General features: G+C 38.1%; 1 protein-coding gene across 2 annotated transcripts in view; it reads right to left on the bottom strand.

The window, feature by feature from the left end:
• LOC106875359 (uncharacterized) overlaps nucleotides 1-12,821 on the bottom strand; it is a 100,537-nt gene that overhangs the window by 74,070 nt on the left and 13,646 nt on the right. For both annotated transcript variants that reach the window (XM_014923451.3, XM_014923452.3), the window contains exon 2: nucleotides 3,183-3,237. In XM_014923451.3, the coding sequence (XP_014778937.2) occupies nucleotides 3,183-3,237 (55 nt within the window). The remainder of the gene's footprint in view (nucleotides 1-3,182; nucleotides 3,238-12,821) is intronic.

Genomic DNA, 12,821 nt, shown 5'->3' with positions numbered 1-12,821 from the left:
CTCACACATTATCTATATCCTTACATTTCATGTAATATCTATTAACATAACATAATGTTGGTGAAACAGATTGAATCATTGACTTTTCAGTTAATATATAAATCAGAATATTATCATCATGGGCAGGATGGTTGACAAGAGCCAGCCAGGTACAAAAACAACCCCAGGCTACTGTGTGTGTGCTTTGGTAGGGATTTTACAGTTGGATGCCCTTCCTAACACCAACCATTCCACAGAGTGGATGCAGTACTTTTTACATGGTGCTAGCACAGGTGAGGTTAGTTTTGGCATGATTTTTACAGCTGGATGCCCTTCCAAATGCCAAACACATTACAGTATGGCCTGGATGCTTTTAACATGGCACCAGCACTGGCAGGGTAACCAAGTAACTCACAGGACAAGGAATTATGAGGGGCGCAGGACATTTGAGGAGGAAAACTTGTGTCAGAAGATGAAAGGTTAGAGTGTGATAGAGAGAAACAGGTGTTTTGTCACAACAGAGGGGGCATTAGATGAGGTGATCCAGTATCAAATAACGAAAGGTTAGAGTGTAACAGAGAAATAGAGAGACAGAAATAGGTGTCTTGCTATAGAGGAGGTACATGGTTACCCACTGAGAGAGAAAGAGAGAAAAAAGATAATGAAAGAGAGGTACAAGAAAGAGGCCAGAAACAAGTGTGCTGATGTAAAGGAGATACTTGCTTACCTAGTCAGAGGAAAAACAAGAGAAGGGAAGAGAGAGTGACCTAAGGAAAATAGAGAGAGAGAAGGAAACAGAAAAAGTGTAAGAGAGAGAGAGAGAGACAGAGAGAGAGCAGAAGAGAGATGTAGTGCTAGGGCATACTCACAAGTAACAAGAATATGAGCATAGAACCTGGTTAGAAAAATAGGGTGTGGGTGTGTGGGAAGCAGCGATACAGTGAGTTGGGCAGTGAGGGCAAGAAAGGGGATTAGAAAACAATCATGAGAAATATGCAGTTAGAAGAGGAGTTGTAGTTCGATTTCTTAGGGTAGAGTGAGTGGACACAACTCTTCTAGCACTCAGTTTCATGGATTGGTCTTCTCTAGAACCTCATATCTCCAAACATTTCAGTCCACTGTTATTTCCTCTGTAAGTCCCAACATCCTAAGATCAGTCCTCGCCACTTCATCCCATGTCTTCCACAGGTACCACCCACTTTCAGTGACAGGCACTTCTCTGCTGTCTTCACTCATTTGCATCATATATCCAAATCAACGCATTCTTCTCTCCTGCATACCACATTTAATCCCTCTTATGCCTAACTTGTCTCCCAACACAGTTGTGCTCTGTCAGTCATGCACACTGATGTTGCAAATCCAACGGAACATACTACCTTCATTCCTCTTCAGCCTATGCATGTCCTCCACAGTCAGAGCCCATGTCTTACTACTATGTAACATAGCCATTTTCATACAAGCCTCATACAATCTACCTTTCACTCTGAGAGAGATTCCTTTTGCTGCCAACAGAGGTAGTAGTTCTCTGAACTTCCTCCACCCTATTCTTATTCTAGAAACAATACTTTCAGAGCATCCACCACCATTACTAATTTGGTCACCTAAATAGTAGAAACTATCTACTATACACACACACACACACACAAGGATGTACTGGGAAGTTCATAGGCTGCCTATGAAAGAGTCATACTAGAGCTGTGAAATCGTGTATGTATTAACTTCATCTCTTCTTATTAATAACTGTATTGTTTCTTTCAGATTAAACCAGCATCTGACTGTTCAAAGAACACTTCAAAAGTTACTAGTCATGACTTCTGTTGAAAATGGACAAAATTTAGCATTGTAGTGTTAATAAGTATCTGCAGAAAAAGGGTTTAGTCTCCAAGAACATTCATGCTGACATAGTTGACACATCAAGGAGTGATGCTTTAGCTTTATCAACAGTGCAAAAGTGGAGCAGCTGAATTTATGAGGAGAAGGGAGAGTTCTGAAGATGATCCAAGCTCTGGATGTCCTGCAACTGCCGCCATCAAGGAAAACATTGATCATGTTCTACCACATGGTGATAGATGACAGGCAATGTCTTTGGCATATCCTGTGAAAGAGTTGAGAATATTCTGCACAATGAACTTGGCATGACAAAGGTTTCTGCCTGGTGGGTGCCATGTCTTCTGACACCTAATCAAAAGCGCACCAGGCTGATCACATCATAGGAAAATCTGACACTGAGGCTGATCCAGCAGGTTTCCTTGAATATTTCCTATCATGATGATTGTTGGTTTCATCACTTTGTGCCAGAGACAAAGAGATAATCCATGTAGTGAAACACCCCTCCTCACCTGCTCCAAAGAAGACCATGGTCGTTTCATCTGAAGGAAAGATGGCCTTAGTTTTTTGAGATGCAAAAGGCATTGTGTTTATTGATTACCTTCAAAAGGTCCACACCATCAATAGAGAGTACTATGCCAAATTGATACAAAAGGTTATCAAGACCAAACATCCAGGAAAACTGACACAAGGGGTCTTGTTTCATCAGGACAATGCACACAAGTCCTTGCTTTCAATAACTGCTGTACATGACTGTGACTTTGAACTGGTTGAACACCTTTCCTATTCTCTTGATATGCCTCATCTGGCTATCATCTATTCCCGAACATGAAAAACACTTGGCTGGGAACCAGTATCACAATGATGATGACATCATATCTGCTGTCGATGACATTTATGAGCAACAGGATGAAAGCTTCTACACCAATGGGATTCAAGCACTGCAACACCAATGGAAGAAGTGTGTAGATCACAAGGGGGACTATGTTGAAAAATAAACCTAATTTGGTCACATTCCATGAGTATCTTCGTCAGCCTATTAACTTTTCAGTCAACCCACATGTGTGTGTACACAATACAGGATTCTTTCATCTTCCATCTACCAAATCCACTCACAAGGCCTGGTCAGCCCAGGGTTGAAGTAAAAGACACTTGTCAAAGTCACCAAGTAGGGGAACAAAACCATAAACCATGTGGTTGGCAAGTAAACCACAGAGCTATGCCTGCACCACCAAATGCAATACTGCTTTAATTTACTTAACATAAACCACTAAAAGTGATTACCATATTCAAACCAACTTGTAACATACAGAATGCAATTCAGAAAACTAAAGATATATTTGCATTTTGTTTTAGATATGTTTCAACTGATTTACCTTTCTTTTTCTGGAGTTCTTGTACAATTCCACTGTTGTTTTCTTCACATGTTTTCTGTGAAAAAATTCAAATAAAAATTTAATATACATATATATATCATATTTATTCATGTATAATACACATTGCTTTTTATCAAATATTTAAACCTAAATATTAACCCTTTTGAGAAACACGGTGTTTTGGTATGTGTAGCCAAAAAGACCAAAGTTCTTTTTTGTTGAGATTGAAATTGATGGGTGCATGTAGAAAACAAAAGATAAAGTGCCTTAAACTTCTTTATTAGTATGTAAAACTATATATATTATATAGTTTTACATTAAGTCAACTGAAAGACAATCCTTGACAGGCTATTACACTTCAAAACATTTGTTTCATCGGGTCGATGGATTGTCCTCAAAATTGTTTCAGCTTGTATCACTTGGGCTGATCAATAGGCCCAGGTGTTGCAAATCAGATTGGAACTTGGAGCAGCTCCCTAGCTTACCAGTTTTCAGTCAAATTGTCCAACCCATACCAGCATGGATAATGGACGTTAACTAGTGATGATAATATAATGTTTAACACACTCTTGTTCACTCGTCATTGCTTTAATGTCCAATTTTTCATGCTTGCATGAGTTAATTGGAATTCATTATGATAGATTTTCTATGGTTGGATACTTTTCTTGTCACCAACCCTCACCCGTTTCCAAGCAAGGTAATATTTCCACATGTTTTTCACAGAAGTTTTGAAATGAACAACATTGCTTGTATGATGGTGATGCTCATTTACAGCATCACATGGTGTCAAGACAAAGGTATACACACATATGGTAGGCTTCTTACAGTCTCCATCTAGCAAATCCACTCATGAGGCTTCAGTCAGTCCAGGGCTACAGTAGAAGACACTTGCTCAAAGGTACCATGCAGTAGGACTGAGCCCCAAACTATGTGGTTGGGAAGCTAACTTCTTAATGACACAGCAATGCCTGGGCTTATATAATAGAATACTTTTGTTATTTAATGTGACGAATAAATTAATAAATAATCAATGAGGATAATATATAGATACTTATTTCTATTTTCTATTTCAAGAGATATTGAGTGGGTTTTGTAGACAGAAACTGGAAGAAATCCATTATAAACAGTGGGGAGGGGACTCTTGTCCTGATGAGCAGCACCCTCACACAAGCGATGTCATTTGTTTCCAGTCTTTTGTGGGAAAATGTCTGGCTACGGGAAATATTACTTTGCTTGGAAACAGGTAAGGGTTGTAGAGAGAAAGGGCATCCAGCTACAGAAAAAATTGCCTTAAATTCCATAGCAAGTATGGAAAAGTGGACATTAAATGAATATGATGATGATGATGATGATGACACTTTAAAAAATTAAATGTCAGCTGTCTGTAATCCATCAAGCGTTTTTTGCACTCAAGAAACTTGGCTTTATCACAGTAATATTGTTTTATGTGGTGTATATTCCTAAGCCGTAGAGTGAAAACCTCTCTACTTAAGAACCATTCACCTAGCTGTCTGTTAACAGCAGCATCAAGCTATACTTGTGTTACTCCTCTAAGAAGCATAATGATATCATAGCAACTTGTGTTTAGACTGGTAAATGTTCAAGTCACCTGTAAAATCACCGAAACTATGTACTTATCTGTGTTGAACACTCAACAAAAGAACAAAGTAATTACCACATTTGATAGCATAAAGGACACACAGGCACCCCAACTTCAGCAGTGCATATTCAGGAAAAAAAAGTTTTTAGTTCATTACAGCATGAGATATAGGTCCAAGTTCATATATAGGACCTGGGCAATTTTTTTTAAAGACATTTTTGGGAGAAAAAAAGTGTCTTATATGCCATCAAAGGCCTGTGGAAGCATGTGGCTTAGTGGTAAGGGTACTGGATTCATGACTGTAAGATTGTGGTTTCAATTCCTGGACGATGTGATGTGTTCTTGAGGAAAACACTTCATTTCACATTATTCCAGTCCACTCAGCTGGCAAAAATGAGTAGTCCTGTGATGGACCGGCATCCCATCCAGGTGCAGAATACATATGCCATGAAACTGGGAAACTAGCCTTTGTAAGTTGGTATGACTCGAGAAGGTAACTTTACTCTATGCCATCAAATATGGTAATAATGCTGAAGCAAACAATTTCTACATTTGAAATTAGGTATCAGTTTTGCATAGGAGAGCTGGTGCAGTTCAAATGCCTTGATCAAAGAGGTAATAAAAATTACCAGAAAGAGAATATGAACATTAGACCTTTGAGTAAAGAGACAATCCATTCTTAAAGTAAAATATATCAAGGAAAATCTTACCAATCAAAATCAATGCCTTGTTGTCATTAGATGGGATGTATATATTTGCTTTTATTATCCTGGTGCTTTACATTCTGAATTCAAATTGCATTAGAATCAACTTTACTTTCGTCCTACCAGAGTCAATAAAATAAAGTACCACTCATGTATAAAGTAAAGACCCCCTTCAGTCATGAATAACCATGGGACTGCACTGAGAAAGTTCCCTTCCAAGGCACAAGTCCAGCAAGATTGTTTATGGAAGACCAGCAGTCGCCCATGCATACCAGCTTCCCCTCTCCATGCCATCGATGTTATCCAAGGGTAAGACAAAGGCTGATACAGCTTGGAACCAGTGACATCGCAACTCATTTCTACAGCTGAGTGAACTGGAGCAATATAAAATAAAGTGTCCTGCTCAAGAACACAACACACAGCTCAGTTGGGGAATCAAACTCACTACCTCATGATTGTGAGCCCAACGCTCGAACCACTGAGCCATACACCTTCACACATGTACTAGGGTCAATTAACTGTCACAGCCACTGAATTTCCCCAAAGATTCTGCTAGTGGCAAGCTGACAGAATTATTAGATTATCGGGAAAATATTTTACTAAATTTGTTCTGGCTCTTTACAGTCTTTGCTCAACTTTGCCTTTCATCCCTAAGGGGTTGATAAAATAGTACTGGGGTAGATGGTATTGACTAACCCTCTCCTCCTTGTGCCAAAATTTGAAACTATTGTTGTTGCTGTTATTATTATTATTATTATTGCTCTTAGCAGTATTTTGTCTGTCACTATGTTCTGAATTCAAATTCTGCTGGGGTCGACTTTGCTTTCATACTTTCAGTGTTGATTAAATAAGTACCAGTTACACACTGGGGTCTATGTAATCGACTTAACCCCTTCCCCCAAATTTGAGGCCTTGTGCTTCCAGTAGAAAGGATTATTATTATTATTATTGTTACTGTCATCATTATATGCTGAATCAGAAGAGCAATGGATGAAATGCAATGTAGTGTTTAGCTACATACTTCTATGTTCTGAGTACCTTTCATCCTCCCAGGGTCAGTAAATTGAAGTACCAATCAAAAACTACAATCTTCCTTACTAATTTGTGGTCCTGTAGCTTTATATGAAATTCATCAACATCATGTCCCCTTTCTCAATCTGGGAAGGGTTGCCATGGTCCACTGTTGTCCTTATTTGTTGTGACTACCCTCCTAGACAGGTTTTTTTTTTGGGGGGGGGGGGTCATGTTTCACTCCTATGTTCAACTTTCCAACACAATTTCTATGTCTGGAAGTCTTTCCTATCACCAACTTTTACACAGTGTACTGGATGAATTCTATTGTGGCACTCACACTAGAGTGATTGTCTTGTTCTCAGCAAAACAACAGCGTTCTCTCTACTCTAGATTGTCTTCATTGGTTCAACTGTACCAGAGAGATTTATCTTGGTCCCTGACAAGACTAAAACGTGTCCCTTCTTCCCTGAAGAGTCTCCAATCCTTCTTCCCAACACAAATAGAAGTTTAAAAGAGGACATCTACTCAGTCTCTGCTACTGGTACTAGTGGTGAGGAGAGAGTAGTCTGTGATTAGACGAAAGAGACACTCTCACCTATTATCATCATCTTTGACATCTGTTCTCTATGCTGGCATAGGCTGAACAGTTTGATAGGATCTGATGAGTTAGCAGGCTGAGTCAAATCAATGTGTGCTTTAGCATGGTTTCTAAAGCTGAATACTTCCTAATGCTAATCACTTTATAGAGTGCTAGCAGAAATACCCGGCGTTGCCCGGGTTAAAGAGAATAATGAAATCTAAAAACGCCGTCTAGACTACGCATCATCTTTATATATAGAGATGTATATACACACACACACACCCAAACACACGTATATATATGTATATCAATATAAATATATGAAAGTCAATGAAGTTTCGTAAAAGAAGGTGATCATGTACATACTTTCTTGCTGTTGTGATTATAACACCTCATTGTAAACAATGTTCCTTGCTTTCCCTTGTGGAGCATATACAAATAGGTTTTTTTTGCTGCCCACTCTTGAGCAGCCAACATACAGTTGTCCATGTGAGAAGCAGGGCTCTTCCAAGAGAAGACCAGCTACAGACAGTGTTTGACCCTGAGATTTGTTTATGGACATGGCAAAAGTCACACAAAGGGGGAATTGTAGTCTTCTGAATGTAAAAGGAATGTCTGCTCCTGATGGAGTAAGAGGAATTCTTGGAATAAAGACGTCATCCCCTTTTGCACATCCAGAAAGAATGGTAGCCTCGATAACGTGTGACATCATTTTCTTTATCACGAGTCGTGTTCCATTGCAAAGTCTTGGTGGTTCCAGATTGCGGAGCAGCATAACAGGCGTTCCAACTTTAAGTGATAATATGTGGGGAGGTAGTCCTGGAGGCTCCAACGAATTGAGAAATTCAGGAGGATAGTTCACCACTTCATTTGTATCTGGAACTGTATCAACAGACTTGTAAGTTTGAAGATTGCCGGGAAGAGAATGCATCAGGTGTTGATTAATTTTTGTAACAGCTACATTTTTTGGAGCTAATATTGCTCTTTCACATAGCCAATTGTGATTTTGGTAGTTTTGTTTAAAGTTGGGAAAGACTTTGTGTTTGAGGTCATCTACAGAATTAACAACAGAACAAAATGGCCGGAGGTCTACAACGAAATAATTTTACTCAACACTTTGCAAGTGAATCAGTGGAGGCAAAGATGCATCTCATTTACTTGACAATTTATGCACCACATTGCAGAAATCACAATGTAAGTATATCTGAAAGGGTAGTCTTACACTGTTGTACCGTTGAATTACAAATAATGCTCATCTGTTATGTTCGGGTTAAAATTTCATCAACATCAAAAATATATGAATTTTCATGGGAGTTATGGCCGTTATGCAAAGAATATAATTTCCAAATTTCATAAAGATCCATTCAGTACTTTTGACGTAGTTTTGGATAAGAAAACAAATGACTAATGTGTGTGTTTGTGTGCATGTGTATGTGTGTGTGATGGGTGTATATATGTATAGATATCTGTATGCATGTATATATGTATATATGTGTACATATTACATGTACAGCTATATATATATATATCTATACATATACATGTATGCATATAGATCTATATATATATATATATATATATATATATATATATATATATATATATACATATACATCTATATGTATACATATACATCTCTCTCTCTCTCTCTCTCTCTTTCTCTCTCTCTATATCTATACATATACGTGTACATATACATCTATATGTATACATATACATCTCTCTCTCTCTCTTTCTTTCTCTCTCTGAAAGTATCTGTCATTACAGTATCGAAATGGTGTACATATACATGTATATGTATACATATACATCTCTCTCTCTCTCTTTCTCTCTCTGTGAAAGTATCTGTCAAAACAGTATCGAAATGTGATTGTTTCAGTTAGTGGAATAGTTTCATTTTTAAAGTGAAAGTATTTGACATGAGTGTTTTTGTTTCACTTTTGACACGTAATACTTAAATAGTGGAAGCGATATTATGTTGCCGTGTGCTCGAACTCTGCAAGAAGTTAAAAAATTTTTTTTTGACTAAAACACAACTGGAATCCTAAGTAAGGCATGTGTAAAATTTGAATGAAATTGGTTGCGTAGTTCTCGAGTTTTAGGGATTCACACAGACAGACAGACAGACAGACATTCTCATTTTTATATATATAGATACCAGTATACCAAGTGCATTTGCTCTTATACCAGCACTAGTGAGGTTGCTAAATAACTTACAAGATAAGGAAAAAGAAAACTCCTCCACTAAGTGGAGTTGTAGTAGAGATGGCTTTTGTGCCAGGCATCAACAGGTAAAGTATGAGAGAGGGATAAACACAAGTGTCTTGCTATAGAGGAGATAATGCCAACCACCACATTACATAAGGATGGATGGATGTAGCTTGAAAGATGCTGGTGATGAGATGTTAGACTCTACTCTCAAGATACAGGAAAGTGAGTATGAAAAAGAATACAAAGGATTGGGAAGAATGGATGAGTAAATTTATTAAAGTGAGAGAGGAGAATCACATGTGGTTAGAGGTGAATGCAGTAAATGTAGAACAAGGGTGGAAGTAAAGTTGATGGTAAATATCAGTATGAGGGGTAGGGATAAGAAAAAGTAAAAGCAGCTCATTGAGAAGGAGGTGATAAGTGGTAGTGAAGAAAGGGTAGAGTTATACTAAAGCTGTAGATAAATGAGAAAATAGAGAGACAATTATATTGAGAGGGAGTTTATTCATGAGAGCAATTCCTATCTGTGGATATGCTTTTGTGAGTTGTTAATTGTGCTTTTATGGATTGCCAAGATAATGCTTTGTTATTTGCTCTCAGTTTAGCTTTTCTATAAATTTATTACCCTCATATTTAGAAGATAGTGTGTGTGTATGTGCATGCACATTCATAGATGACTGATAAAAAACTTTTACTAATAGATATAAAACTGGAGTCGCAGGATCTTTGTGAATACAAGAGTTGCCCACCTGCACAAAGTATATAATATATATATATATGTTTGGCCATAAGTTGCTTTACCCAATTCTAATAATAATAAACACAAATGGATAAAGCGATTTATGGCCATCTCTGTGTGTGCGTACATGTATGTATGGATAGATAGATAGATAGATAGATAGATAGATAGATAGATAGATAGATAGATAGATAGATAGATAGATAGATATATACACACACACAAACACACACATGATGGATTTATTTCAATTTTCACCTACCAAATTTTTTACAGGGCTATAGTAGAAGGCACTTGTCTGAGATTCCATGCAATGGAACTGTACCCAAAACCATATGGTTACAAAGCAAACTTAGTACTATGGCAGCATCTATCATATATGACATGTATTTGTGCTTACATGTTACTGTTGACCAAAGATGTGAGTGAAATTTGGTAAATAGAAACTGTGTGAAAACCTGTTGAAAGGACTAATCCTCTCTTAGGGTAGCAGACTTCCTCCATAACATGGTTTAACACCAACACCTGACTTTTGGGTTCCTTTAGCATAGTTCATTCTGTTGCAAGCACAGTGACCAAGACACTGTCTAAGTCTAAAAAAAGATAACTCGCTACATTTTCCTAAAGGTTGTAGGAGAGAAAAAAAGGGATTCTGAGACAGACAAATACCTGAAACATTCTGCATTTTCTATGGACACAGATGCAGACATGGTTGTATGGTTGAGAAGCTTGCTTCACAACCACATGGTTTTGGGTTCAGTGCCGCTGTGTAACACCTTGAGTGAGTGACTTCTACAACAGCCCCAGGCCAACAAAAGCCCTGTGAGTTGATTTGGCAAATAGAAAATGAAAGAAGCCCATTATGTGGTGTATGTGTGTGCATGCACACGTGCTCACATCTCCATGTTTTGTCACTGCATGATAGTTGTAAATGAAAGTCACATGAGAACATATCTAGCAATGGAGAAATATTATCTTACTTGGAAATAGGTCAGGGTTGGCAATACAAAGGACATCTGGTTGTAAAAAATCTGCTTCAATAAACTCCATCTAACCCATGCAATTATTGAAAAATGAACACTAATACAATGATGATGACAGGTATAGTAGTGTGGATAAGAATTTCACTTCACAAGCACGTGCTTCCAAGTTTCATTACACTATGTGACACCTTAGGCTAGAGTTTTCTTCTGCAGCCTTGGGTCAACAAATATTTTGTGATTACAGTGTGAGAGACAGAACTATACAGAAGCTCAGTGTGTGACAGAGTGTGTGTTTATTTACATTGGTATCTCAAAGAACACAATTTAGTGATTTGATAAAACATGTAACCAATAGAAATAAGAGCTAGGGTCAACAATGACCAAAGCCCTTGAAAGTGGTGCTGCACCTTGGCCACAACCTAATGACTTTAAAGCATAAAAGAATGTGTCTGTAGAGAGAGAGAGAGAGAGAGAGAGAGAGAGAGAGAGAAAGAGAGAAAGAGAGAATCTATCCACCTACTATTCCTGGGAGAGTCATGAGGGTAAAGTTCTCATGCCCCCTCCTCTGTAGGGTCCTATCAAAAGCTGAAATCAACTGAGACTCTGGATATTACGCAACCCTCTTGTTCTTGGTCTACTCCTAGGTCTTTTGCAAAAAGGTGGCTCAGTTTGAAGAATCTGTCCTGTGATTCTTTCCTGAGACATTCTATTTACATTTCCATAGTACCAGAACTGTGACCTCTCAATTCAGAGAAATAGAGGCTCAACCTGGTCTCCAAGCTACATAACTTATCAAGTAAGATGGCTCCAGAGATCCTTTAGAGGAATTTCATTTCAGCTGTGTGTATTTGCAATCATACACTCTTGGAGAGAGAACCAGCTAAGCTACTTTCTTTAAAATTGAATTCATTACTGTTAATCGAAACATTGACATTATAACTAAATTCAGTAAGTCAGATTATTTTCAATATCTCATTAAAATGTCTGTAAGAGTAACATTAGAAAATTAGTCTTTAGTTGTGTGACTGTTATACTAATGACCAAGATTGAAAATTAAAATATCATGTGTTGCAACTTCCACATCAACATCTACATGCTACCAAAAACAAGAAAAAAGACCCAGATGTTTGTAAACCTGGGTAAATAATGAACACCTGTGTGCAGTAGGCATTACAGCATGTGAGGGTAAGTCTCTGATGAACAAGGTCTACGATATAGGTTTGATGCTCAGTTGAGCTCTTTCATTTCAGAGCTTCAAATTTTCATCAGAGGCAGTAGCAAGCATAACTGTGATAAGAAGTTTGTTTCTCAATCATTAAATATCAGGAGTGGCTGTCTAGTAAGTAGCTTGCTTACCAACCACATGGTTCCAGGTTCCGTCCCACTGCGTGGCACCTTGGGCAAGTGTCTTCTACTATAGACTCGGGCTGACCAAAGCTTTGTGAGTGGATTTGGTAGACGGAAACTGAAAGAAGCCCCTCATATGCATATATACATATATATGTATGTATGTGTGTGTATAAGTTTGTGTGTCTGTCCTGCCAACATCGCTTGACAACCAATGCTCGTGTGTTTACATCCCCATAACTTAGCAGTTTGGCAAAAAGAGACGGATAGAATAAGTACTAGGCTTACAAAGAATAAGTCCTAGAGTCAATTTGCTCGACTAAAGGCTGTGCCCCAGCATGGCCGCAGTCAAATGACTGAAACAAGTAAAAGAATAAAAGAATATATATTGCAGGTAAGTAGCTTGCTTACCAACCACATGGTTCCAGGATCATTCCAGTGTGGTACATTGACCAAAGCCT

The sequence above is a fragment of the Octopus bimaculoides genome, chromosome 2, assembly GCF_046866305.1.
Source record: "Octopus bimaculoides isolate indiv1 chromosome 2, ASM4686630v1, whole genome shotgun sequence".
NCBI lineage: Eukaryota > Metazoa > Mollusca > Cephalopoda > Octopoda > Octopodidae > Octopus > Octopus bimaculoides.
This window is presented reverse-complemented; position numbering and strand designations above follow the sequence as displayed.